This window comes from Pelophylax lessonae, assembly GCF_965119305.1.
Source record: "Pelophylax lessonae genome assembly, chromosome: 1".
Taxonomy (NCBI): domain Eukaryota; kingdom Metazoa; phylum Chordata; class Amphibia; order Anura; family Ranidae; genus Pelophylax; species Pelophylax lessonae.
Window position 1 is genome coordinate 160,256,411 of NC_138768.1, and position 13,395 is coordinate 160,269,805.

Consider the following 13,395-nt stretch of genomic DNA (forward strand, 5'->3'; position numbering starts at 1 on the left):
TTACCAAAGTGCTAGTGTTTCAATTATAAAGTGCTTATATCATATAAAGTGAACCAGTGCCTAAATCAATAAACCACTGTGTATAATATTGAGAATGCTAATATTCCTGTTCTCATAAAATGACAGATAAAATGTCTATATAATATTCTTTATAAAACAAGTTGTATAAATAGTGTCCAATAAAATTTCTGTGCAAAACAAGCCGATAAAAAATATATAGTGCTCCTTGGTGGTTAAAACTCTTCCTCCACCTCTTCGTGTCCCAAATCCTTTCAGTGCAATCACTTCTAGGTGTTCTAAATGCTAACCTCAATGAGGTCAGTAATACTCCAGTATCACTTGACCATTAATGGTTCTGGTTCTTTTGTTCCAACGCAGTCCACTTCCTTCTGGGGTGATCCTTGTATCTCCTAGTTTTTTCCGGTCCTCTCTCCTGGGGTTTTGTTAGTACCAATTTCCTATGGGAGGTTTTCTAAGGTCCTTCCCCGCTTCCTTACCGATATCCACTGTGGCTTCAGGCTCATATAAATAATGGGGCCATCATGGTGCAGTATATCAAACTTTTATTGAAAATAAATATTCCCTGAGGAAGTCGCGTGGTATTCGTGACGTAACGCGTAGGAGGAAATGCCCGGAAGTGATGTGGCGGAGCGGGACGGAGATCCCCAAAGACGCTACACAGGCAGCAGGAGTTTTAAATGTGAGTTGGCTATATATTTATTTTCAATAAAAGTTTGATATACTGCACCATGATGGCCCCATTATTTATATGAGCCTGAAGGCACAGTGGATATCGGTAAGGAAGCGAGGAAGGACCTTAGAAAACCACCCATAGGAAATCGGTACTAACAAAACCCCAGGAGAGAGGACCGGAAAAAAACAAGGAGATACAAGGATCACCCCAGAAGGAAGTGGACTGCGTTGGAACAAAAGAACCAGAACCATTAATGGTCAAGTGATACTGGCGTATTACTGACCTCATTGAGGTGATCATTTAGAACACCTAGAAGTGATTGCACTGAAAGGATTTGGGACACGAAGAGGTGGAGGAAGAGTTTTAACCACCAAGGAGCACTATATATTTTTTATCGGCTTGTTTTGCACAGAAATTTTATTGGACACTATTTATACAACTTGTTTTATAAAGAATATGCTATAGACATTTTATCTGTCATTTTATGAGAAGAGGAATATTAGCATTCTCAATATTATACACAGTGGTGTATTGATTTAGGCACTGGTTCACTTTATATGATATAAGCACTTATAATTGGAACACTAGCACTTTGGTAATTTAGAGTATTAAGAAACGGATATTAATTGATGCACAATAATCACTTTGGAGCACGGAAACTACCTTACTTTTAAGTCGACAAATGGTCACATTAGCACTTTAAGACATAGATATCATGAAAATTCACTGTTGACGAAATATACATATATGGTTTTATTAATTAATAAGGGAAGAAGCATTTTAGTATTTATGATTAGAGAAGAGTGAATATATAACCAAAGTTTTATTTGAATTTGTGGTTGAATAATTCCTAAAGCGCAGTACGAATTGCCTGCCTGGCACTGCCTGGAGTTTGACCTGCCACCTCTCCTGTTTTTCTTTACTCCCTCTTTAATGTGTTCCCTCAGCATAGTCTGCATCATTCCTGTTGCTTTCTTCCACCTTCAGCAACAGTAAAGTCAGATTTCTAAATAACTGGCATCCCCTCTGTTGTAGTAAGAGCTAAAGTACTGTGTGTCAGTTTTTTAAAAACTGAATTTTTGTAAAATCTTACCTGTAAAATTCCTTTCTCTGAGTCCTCCGACAGTCGCCGCCTCTTCATATTCGTCACATATGGGGTATTAGACTTTGCTCCGAAGGAGTAGCTAGGCAACAGAATATGTTAACAATAAAGCTTTAACATATCCCACCCTCAAGGGGTGGTCCCCTCAGTCAATACCCTCCTACTTCCTGCAACCATATCTCAGTTTTAGTGGAATAGCAGTAGAGTATACATTCAAACCCCAAAAGAGGGGCGGGGGCGGCGACTGTCGGAGGACTCAGAGAAAGGAATTTTACAGGTAAGATTTTACAAAAATTCCGTTTTCTCTTACGTCCTCCGACAGTCGCCGCCTCTTCATATTCGTCACATATGGGGACGTCCCAAAGCAGTGCAAACATGAGGGGTGGGAAACGCATCCGCGCCGAAAGGCAACGCAGTCTCCACATCAAAGAAAGGAACCTTACCAAAGGAAGGAAACCAGCTGGGCAACAGCAAAAATAAGTGCTCAACAGGAGCAACAACCCAGGAAAAGACAAAAAACCAGGGGATACAAAAAACTATCCCAACAGCCAGGAGTCCCCAACAAGGGACCCTATGGAACAGCCGCACTAAGAACCTTGCGGCCAAAGGAAGCATCCGCCGATGCCTGAACATCTACTTTGTAGAATTTCGTGAAAGTGTGCACGGTCGACCAGGTCGCCGCCTTACACACCTGGGCTACAGAAGCCCCATGACGGCAGGCCCAAGACGTACTCAGAGATCTAGTAGAGTGCGCCTTCACAGGCACAGGGGGAACCTTCCCCTGCAAGGCATAGGCCTGTTCAATGGTCTGCCTGATCCATTTGGCGATGGTAGAGGCCGAAGCCGCCATGCCCTTCCGAGGACCCTCTGGAAGAACAAACAAGGAGTCCGTCTTACGAAAAGACTCAGTCGATTTAAGGTAAACCCTTATCGCCCGAACAACATCCAGAGAGTGCAATCTCACCTCCTTTGGATGCTTAGGCTTCGTGCACAACGAAGGCAAAACAATATCCTCGTTAAGATGGAATTCCGAAACTCGTTTCGGCAGAAAAGAAGGATTAGGTCGCAAGACCACCTTATCCAAATGAACAACCAGGTACGGAGACTTGCAGGACAAAGCCGCCAGTTCCGACACTCTGCGAGCCGAAGTGATCGCCACCAAAAAGGCGACCTTCTTGGACAACATAGACAACGAGATCTCCCTGATCTGTTCAAAAGGAGCACGTTGTAACACAGATAGGACTAGATTCAAGTCCCAAGGGGGCAAAGGATCCCTCCTAGGAGGAACCAGATGCCGCACACCCTGAATAAAAGTGCCAACCAAGGAGTTGGAAGCCACGGGACGTTGAAACAGAACGGCCAGCGCAGACACCTGACCCTTTATCGTAGCCAGCGCCAAACGCTGATCGACACCCGTCTGAAGGAAAGACAGCACACGGGAAACCGAGTACGTGCGGGGTGAAAACCCCCTGGACTCACACCAGGCAAAATAGGCCTTCCAAGTACGGTAATAAACCTTTCCCGAGGAAGACTTCCTCGCGTTGATCAAGGTATGAACGACCTCTGGAGAGAGACCCTTCTCCTTCAGGACCTCGGTCTCAACAGCCAGGCCGTCAAAGCCAGCGACTGTAAAGCAGGATGGTAAATCGGTCCTTGAGACAGTAGATCGTCTCGAAGAGGTAGACGCCAAGGGGCGTCGACCGCCAGATTCACGAGGTCTGCGTACCAGGACCGGCGAGGCCAGTCCGGTGCCACAAGAATCACCGTGCTGCGTTCCGAGTGTAACCTGCGAAGGAACCTGGACAGCAACTGAATCGGTGGAAACGCGTACATCAGCCTGTACTGATGCCACGGGGCCACTAACGCGTCCGACGCGTCTGCCCGAGGGTCGCGCGTCCTTGCCACGAACCTCTTCACCTTGTAGTTGAGGCGAGACGCGAACAGGTCCACATCTGGAAGACCCCACTTCGCGCACAACATCTGGAAGACAGCCGGGTGGAGAGACCATTCCCCCTGATCCAGGGTCTGGCGACTCAGATAGTCCGCCTGCCAGTTCTCCACTCCCGGAATGTGAACCGCCGTTATCGCCGGGACATGAGTCTCGGCCCAAGACAGAATGTCGGCTACTTCTCGAGCCGCTCGGGCACTCCTGGTGCCCCCTTGGTGGTTGATGTAGGCCACCGCCGTGGCATTGTCCGTCTGTACCCGAACCGGGCAGCCCTGCAGCCGGTCCGTCCAGCGATGAAGACAGAGCCTTATCGCACGCAATTCCAGAATGTTGATCGGGAGGGAAGACTCCCCCTCCGACCAGGTCCCCTGGGCAGACAGAGCGCCCAGAACACCACCCCAGCCCGACAGGCTGGCATCCGTGGTGATTATCGTCCACGAGATCGGACGAAACGACTTGCCCCCGGACACCAACGGGGACTGGAGCCACCACAGAAGGTTTTCCCTGGTGCGATGACTCAACGAGATCTGAAGATCCAGAGATTGAGGTCGCCCGTCCCACTTGGACAGGATCTCCGCCTGGAGACCCCGCGTGTGAAACTGCGCGAAAGGAATCGCCTCGAAGGCCGAGACCATCAACCCCAGACATCTCATACACGTCCGCAGAGACGACTGTGGAACGTCCCTGAGGGACCCGACTTCCTCCTGAAGAGTCCTGAGTTTGTCTTCCGGCAGGAAGACCTTCGCCTGCACCGAGTCCAGTACCATTCCCAGATAGGGAAGACGAACCGACGGACTCAGTGTCGACTTTGGAACATTTATCGTCCAACCGAACTCCTGCAGAGTTTGCATCGTGACAGACAGGTCCTTCTCCAGACCCTGACTGGTCGCAGACCGAATCAGAATGTCGTCCAGATACCCCAGGACAGAAATGCCCTGGGCCCTCAATAATGCCAGAACCGGTGCAAGCACCTTGGTGAAGACCCGCGGAGCCGAGGCGAGCCCAAAGGGCAACGCCACGAACTGGTAGTGATCCTCCGCAATGGCAAATCGAAGGTATCTCTGATGACCCTCGAATATGGGGATGTGAAGGTACGCATCCTTCAAATCGATGGAGGCCATGAATTCCCCCGGAACCAGGGCAGCCACCACCGAGCGCAGGGATTCCATGCGGAACTTGCGAACCCGCACAGAGCGGTTCAGAGCTTTCAAGTCCAGAATCGGACGAACCTTGCCCTCCTTCCTGGGTACGGTGAACAGATTGGAATAAAACCCCCGAAATCTGTCCCGATGAGGCACCGGAACCACCACTCCCTGAGCCCTCAGGTCCCGCACCGCCAGGTGCAGATCCCGCAGGCGCTCTGGAGACAGTTGTAGATTTGAGGGAAAAAATCTGCTCTCCGGCCGAGAGAGAAACTCGATCTTGTAACCAGATCGAACGATTTCCAGAACCCATCTGTCCCGCACACGGGCCAACCAGGGCTGAAGAAAACCGAGCAAGCGTCCCCCCACCCCAAAACTGGGTGAGGGCGCCCCTTCAGGCCGAACTGTTATGGGCCGCAGGTCCGGATTGGCCGGACTTCTGTTTCCCAGACCAGGGCTTCTTCTGAGAGCCCTGGCCCTTGAACGGTTTGCCCTTGTAGTGCGGCCGAAAGGCACGAAAGGACCCCTGAGGGGGTCGAAAATTAGCATGCTTCTTCCCAGAAGCCCCCTTAGCCTTGGGGAAATGGGGCAAGAGAGTGCTCTTACCCCCGGTAATCCCCTTAATCAACACATCCAGGGACTCCCCAAAAAGGCGAGACCCATCATAAGGCAGATTGGCCAAGGTTTTACGTGAAGATTGGTCCACCGACCAACATTTCAACCAAACCAGGCGGCGAGACAACACCGCCACGCTGTGCACACGTGCAGCCAACGGAATCAGGTCCAGGTCCGCATCACACAGATACATGACACCCTGGTGGATCTGATCCACCATATCCAGGGTCGCCGCCGAGGCCGAATCGGCCACTAGGACGCGCCTAAGCATCTGCGTCCAACTTGCGATCGCCTGGGCCGCCATGAGAGAAGCAAACAGAGCCTTAAGCATAGAACCCGTAACAGAATAAGTATGACGGGCAAGAGACTCCAGTCTCCTATCCGTGGCATCACGGAAAACAGGGGATCCCTCTGCAGGGATCGCAGTGGCTTTGTTCAAAACCGCAATAGCATGATCCACTGGCGGAGGCACACACCACCGTTCATCAGTGGCAGGCGAGAAAGGATAACGCAGCTTAAATTTACTTGGTACCGCAAAAGGCTTGCGCAAATCGCGCCATTGGTCCTTAACAGCGCGCTGAAAATCAGCATTGCAGGGAAAAACCTGCGGCGTCCTGCGTTTTCTCTGCGTCCCATAAGCCGCCAAAGCAGCTGGGGGACACACCTCGTCCTGCAAACGTAGCGTCTGCTTAATGGAAGCAATCAACTCATCCATGATTGCAAGCTCTTCAGGCGAGCCAGGGGGAGAATTATCAACCCCCTCAACTTCAGCCTCTACCTCAGACCCCACTAGATCAAGAGAGGAGCGGGACCCCGATAGAGGGGTCCCTGCCAGAACAGCCCCATCACCTTCACCCTCAGAATCAGAGGACAGAGTAACTCTGGGCCGCTTAGTAGATTGAGCAGCCACCAGCATTTGCACCTGTGCAGCAAGGCCAGCCACAATAGAGGCTAAATCCCCCCCTGGGGGGGAAACAGCGGTCCCCTGGCTTTCCACCAATACTGTGGGAAACTTGCCCTCCTGAGAATCCATTGCCCCTGTATGCCAGACAACCAAGGGTTAACTGCCCCCTTACAGCAAGCGCGGCAAGCGCAGCCCACCGCAACACACTCAGGCACAATGAGACCCCCACAGGGAATATACAGACTGAAAACAGGCAATGGAACACAGGAATAGAAGGATAAAACCTGAGGAGACTCCGCTGCTGCTGCTGCCTCGATCGGTGCTTCCAGGAGAGAGGAAGTGATGCTGCCAGGGCGCTCTATGTAAGCCTATGGAGGCTACAAGAAAATGGCCGCCGTGCATGTAAACCATGCGGCCGGAGCGGGCGCCGGTAAAATGGCGTCGTTTGGCGCCGAAATCGGCGCTCCACAGTGCATAAAAACACACACAGTTTTATCCCATTATATGGATACATGGTAGATCGCCTCAGCGATCGCTGTATATGCCCCAACATGCCATTAAAACATGCTCCACAGCACACAGCTCCTCACACAGCCCAGCCTGACATACTCAGTGTCATACAGCTCCCCCCCCCCCTTGCAGCCCACAGCATGCAGCCGAGAGATAGGGAGACAAGCAGTGTGATTAAAGGCAGGTTACACAGTCCCAGACTGAGACCCCCCCAGACAGACAGGTCCCCACACAGATACACTTACCTCACATGGCGTGGGGAACCCGCACAGGCGAACAAGCCGCTGCACATGAGGCAGGGAGAGTCGCAATTCAAGACGCACACAATGGCGGTTAAGAAACCGCACAGCGTCCGGTGAGGTAGCCACCTCACCAATCATCCCTGCACCGAACAGGGATGGGTCGTTCACTGTGCCAGGAGCGTTACCTGGCTGAACGCTCGATGGCAGACTGGGAAGCCACTGACCCACGACCTGCGACCAGGGGGATCAGCCCGAGACCCAGTCCGCATGATCCTCTTCGTCCGAAGAACTAACTAATGCTGACAAAAATAACAGCTAAGTAAAGGTAGAGAGAAAACTCAAACAAAATATTAAAAAGAAGAAAGAGTCTGGGACAAAAAGTCCCAGCACAGAGAGAGCCAGCCACTCCTGACAAGCTAGACATTAAAACTGAGATATGGTTGCAGGAAGTAGGAGGGTATTGACTGAGGGGACCACCCCTTGAGGGTGGGATATGTTAAAGCTTTATTGTTAACATATTCTGTTGCCTAGCTACTCCTTCGGAGCAAAGTCTAATACCCCATATGTGACGAATATGAAGAGGCGGCGACTGTCGGAGGACGTAAGAGAAATTATAATTCTAAATACCATTTTTTAATTGGGCCGCTGTGCGGTCACAGGACCTCCAATCCGCTCTTCTTCCCTGATCTAAGAACAGCAGTGGGAGGGACTGAGATTCCCCTCTGACTTCAGCCAGCCAGCAGAAGGAGATCACATGAGCGCACAGCGGCTCTATGAAAGAAGATGTTTAGGATTATCATTTTAAAAAACTGACACATGGTATTTTTCTTACTACAACAGAGGGGGTGCCAGTTATTTAGAAATCTGTCTTTACAGCCTCAGAAAATAGAAGCAGGAGAGGAGGGGAGGGGCAGGTTTCGAGATCGGCTCTCACACACAGACTAGGAACTGACAGGCAGGGAGGGAGGGGGAGACTCACAGCAGAGAGCGGGGTGACGGAGGTACGTAAACTGACCATGGTATCTGGGATCAGCAGCCATGATTACTGTGGTCAGTACAAATAGGGGGACAAAGGAAAATGCAGGATCAGCCAGGTATTTTAGAACTTAGAACTGGACAAATTACACTGAACAAGCACTGTGGTGTATATCATGCTTTAAAGGAAAAAGCTTGTTTTTTCATTTTAGAGTTACAACCACTTTAAGGCTGTCAATTGATCAGCCTCTAGTTGCTCTGATTTTAGGCACAGTGCTGAGAATGGAGAGCAACTGGGCATGTGCAGGATGAGACATTGCATTAATGGATCTCAAACAGTATAGACACTTATTTTTAATGTTTTACATAGCTATAACTGCAAAAGGGGCCAGCCTGAAGTGATCTATCATGGCATCATTTACTGACTAAATTTCAACTTTAGGGATTCAATATTTCAACATAATATTAGGTGTTAAGGTGTTGACTCTATTTAGCAAATTACCAAATTACCTGTCACTCCCGAGAGTCATAAACTCTGGCCACTTGAGAGTGGAACTCTGAACTTAGATGCAAATGCTAGAATTAGGTGAGCATAACTTACTAGTACAGTAAACACGAATGCTTTTTCCAAGATGACCATGTCCTTTGCCAGACCACAGAGGAAGTCTAGGTTTCAACCAAGATGTGACTAGTCTTAGCTTCTACGCCACAATTACACTCTATGGCTCTCTGTGTCACCAAGGGACTGGGGAATTTTTAACCGATGAGTCAGGGATTTTATCAGCAGGAATGCAGGGGAATGCAGTTCCAGCACCTCCCCTCCAGCACTGAATGCATGTGATTATTATTATTTTACAGGATTTATATAGCGCCAACAGTTTGCACAGTGCATTACAACATGAGGACAGACAGTACAGTTACAATACAATACAATACAGGAGGTATCAGAGGGCCCTGCTAGTTAGAGCTTTCAATCTAATGGGAAGGGGTGCTTAGGTGTGCTAGAGGGTCTATTAATGCTGGCTGCTGGAGGATCTATTGTTGCAGGGGGGGTTGTTGCTGTAAAGGGTCTACTGTTGAGGGAGGGGTCTGTTGTTGTTGGCAGCTGGATGGTACTGGCTGCTAGGAGATCGGTTGCTGCTGGCGGAGTCTATTAAAGCTAGAGTGTATCTATTGTTGCTTGGGTGGTACTTTGTTGTGGGGGTCTGTTGTTGCTGGGGGGGGGGGACTATTGTTGAAAGGGAAGTGTATTGTTGCTGGCTGCAGGGGATATGTTTTACAGCTCATCATTCCACACTAATTAGCTAACACCACAAAATGATGCTTGGTTCTGTATTCTCTAAAAGGGGTGGTACTGGAAGGTGGATAGGGTAAGGAATCAAGAGACAGTGCTTGAAGGTGGGTAGCAGGTGGAGACAAGGGGTTACTTGAAAGGGGCAATTCCTGTACTTATTCCCTGAGAAACAAAGTCCTGCAATGAGCTATCACTTAAAGTCGTTTTCAGCATCTGATTGCCCAAAACAAACAGTCCTAGAGAACCTGAATACCAGTGCATGCACATGAAGCACCCCTGAAAGATGTCTGCTATAGGTGCAGCACGCCACAGCAGTCATCATCTGGTCTTAACAGAGACATGACGCTCCCAATTAGTGTATAGTCACTTTACGTGAAAACTTAGATATTTATATCCCATACAGTGTATACATATGGAAACTGCGCCAAGTTAAAAATTCATAAAACAAAATGCTGTTAATCCATACAACTGTAAACACATCAATATCAAAAAGAAAAACACAATAATTTATTATTAATGGGATCTTTAAAATAATCAAAATTCAATCCCATTTATTGAGACTTTCATGGTCTTTCAGCAGTTCCTAGATGCATCTATTATAATAATTACCAGAACATATCTTGCTATTAAGTTTCTTACCTCACTCTCAGCATTTAAACCAGGTAGTGTGAATGTATGCAGAGGGTTGAAAGATGAAAACTGGTCTTCTGCACTGGTGAAGGTCAAATGAAATGCTTCTGAATGTGCTTCTGCATGCTCAGAATGTTGGGAAGACAATGCCTCATTCAGGTAAACCTAACATGCAAAGCGGCATAGCAGAGGTATTAGCACAAAACAACGTCCATTATTAGCAACAGCATCTTTACTTCATAAAGACAACATTAATATTTATGATATGGTGTTCAGGATGAATTATGTCTTTTCCATATGCATAGTTACATGGTTAGTAAGGTTGAAAAAATTCCAGCTCAACCAATAAAAAAACAGTAGAGAAAACACAACCATACAATCCCATATACACAATCCTATACCCGCAGTTGATCCAGAGGAAGGCGAAAACCCCCAAAAAATCTTTATCCAATTTGTTACAGCAGGGGAAAAAATTCCTTCCTGATCCCTCGAGAAGCAATCGGATATTCCCTGAAACTTCACCTAATAACATTAGTACCCAGTTATATTATGTACACCTAGGAAAGAATGCAGGCCTTTTTTAAAGCAATCTGCTGAGCTGGCCAGAACCACCTCTGGAGGGAGTCTATTCCACATTTTCACAGCTCTTACTGTAAAGAAACCTTTCTGTATTTGGAGACAAAATCTCTTTTCCTCTAGACGTAAAGAGTGCCTCTTTGTCCTCTGTGATGACCTTAAAGTGAATAACTCAACATCAAGTGGACCCCTTATATATATATTTATACATGTTGATTATTTGCCCCCTAATCTCCTCATCTCAAAAGAGAATAAATTCAGTTCCTCTAATCTTTCCTTATAGCTGAACTCCTCCATGCCTCTTAACAGTTTGGTTGCCCTTCACTGCACTTTCTCCAGTTCCCCAATATCCTTTTTGAGAACTGGTGCCCAAAATGGAACTGTATATTCCAGATGATGGCGTTTTTATTATGTTCAGGCACAGCGTTTTTATCCCTTTTTATTGTTGTCACTGGTTTTGAGTTGGGGTCAGCAGCGACCTGTCAGCAGCTGTATACTCCAGTGGCACAGCTCCTTTGTGCCTGGCTTTCTCTTTTGTATAAAGTGGAATATGAATATATGGGTTTTTTTCCTTTAGAAAGACATAAGAGAAATCTGGAAATAGAAACTATTTGCAGTTTTAGGGTAGGGATCCATATTCCCTAATATCTTCCTAAAAAGGTCTTGTTTGGGCTGAGTTCCATGCAGGTGTTAGTAGATACTTAGCACATTGTACTGCGAACATATGTACTCAAGCTCTACTACAGTCATACATGAAAATGTTCTATTGAAGGTACACAGGATCTCTCCCTGTAGGATCTCTCTTTCCTCCAAAGATTCATGTTTCCCTGCTGGCAAATAAAGAAGGATTGTTGGCCTTAATATTTTGGCTAGTCCAGAACATGAGCCTGTGCAAATGCATGCTCATGTGATTCCATGGTTCCATGCGACACCCTTTATCTATTCCCACTGCATCCTCTGCCAAACACAATAAATCATAAGAGGGCAGTTACTCAATACAGCACGGGTCTCCAAACTTTCTAAGCAAAGGGCCAGATTACTGTCCTTCAGGCTTTGGGGGGGCCGGACTGTGGCCAGTGAGATGTAAAAAATGCCCCAACATCAGTTCTCCATCATTGGTTTCAATAGAAGGAATAGTGCCCCATTGTTAATATCAATGAGAATAGTTGTGCCCCAATGATGGTGTAAGTAGGGAAAATGGTGCTCCATCATTGGTGTTAATTGGTGGAATAGTGCTCCAAGAGCCAGATAAAGGCAAGCAAAGGACCACTTCCGACCACAGGGCCACATGTTAACAGACCACTGCAATACAGGAACATATAGTAATAAACTTTAATTGTAGAAGCAATATAAAAAGCTTGCTAAAGCTTGATGCAATAAACCAACCTAGACTAAGATTAAAGGTAAACTGCATGGATTTTCTGATTTTAGAATAGTTACAATGCTTCTTAGATATGACTAACTGATTTTACTTGCTATCTATATTTACTTTTTCATTTTCTTTCAGCAAAATGACTTTTTAATACGATCAATCTATCTCAAGTAAGTTAAAATGGTTTCCATAAAAATACCAGTCTACATGCACTGACTACTCCAACTGAAGATTATGTATGCTGTTTTTATATGCTCTTCTACCTTGGACACACTTGTACACTGCAACGTGTGTTTGTGTGTATATACAGTTTAACTATATATTTATCTACACATGCACACACACTTTTGATTTCAACAAACAAAAAAGGAAGTATAGAGTATGTACCATCATGTATATTCCATACAAAAAATGTTAATGCAATATCCCTTTGGTAAACAAACCCCACTGCAATGTAAATATGCAGAATTCTACTGCAATAATAGGTCTGCCATTGACTTTAAAAAGTATTACTATGTCTTTGACGAACGCTTAGCTGCCAGCATACTCTGCTTCAACCCAATACACACCTAATTGCTCGGCAAAAAGGCAGTTTCCCTACCTCATTGAGCTGGATGATGTGATGAATTTGCCTCAGGTACTCGCTGCCACCTGGTTTGTGGCAGATATCCAGTACCATCATATTTATTTTCTGCTCAGTCAAATTGATCCTGTTGCCTTGAACTTCTTCTGTTGAACTGTCTTCTTGCATTGCAAAGTCACTGGAAAAAGGAAAAAAAAGAGTATGGCATTAGATATTTCTGAAACAATAATATTCACAATAAAATCCTTTTAGTGCCTTCTTGAACTGCATTGCCCCTGGCATGGGCACCTGTCCAGCAGAGTCCGCACACACATTTTCATTGCACATTCAATTTCTAAAATTCCAATCTATATTATTACAGGTTTTTGGGCCCCAGGAAAATTACTATGATTATCAGTAAAGCAAGCTATTTTGTCAAGTCAAATATTTTTAGAGTCCATCTGCAAGGTAACAATTTTAGTTTTTTATTATATGATAGCCAATCTTGATATTTTGTAATCCTTAACATACCTGCCTATTGTTTTGTGGAGAAGGAAAGAAAAAAAAACAAATTAAAGTCAAAAGGTTAGCAACTTTAAAAATAACAAATTAATACATTCTGGCTTATTCTGCATGATTGCTTTAGAAATAGTTTTCCCTTGCTCTTATCTGCTTAGCTGTTGAATTTCACTATTTACGCTGAAGATACAATGAGAAAGTCAGAGGACACTGGATAAATATGCAGAATAATTACATGGAAGTAATGTTTGGAGAGGACATAAAGTTAATCAAAGCATTAGGGTGACAAACAGTTTTTCTTAGCTTTAGT

The 13,395-nt window shown here is 46.2% G+C and overlaps 1 protein-coding gene across 1 annotated transcript in view; it reads right to left on the reverse strand.

Moving 5' to 3' along the window:
• The window catches only part of KIAA0825, a 735,478-nt gene that overhangs the window by 382,460 nt on the left and 339,623 nt on the right, over positions 1–13,395 (reverse strand). The window contains exons 17-18 of the mRNA XM_082247736.1: positions 12,606–12,765; positions 10,066–10,221 (exon numbers count right to left, since the gene is read on the reverse strand). Coding sequence (XP_082103862.1) covers positions 10,066–10,221; positions 12,606–12,765 — 316 coding nt within the window. The remainder of the gene's footprint in view (positions 1–10,065; positions 10,222–12,605; positions 12,766–13,395) is intronic.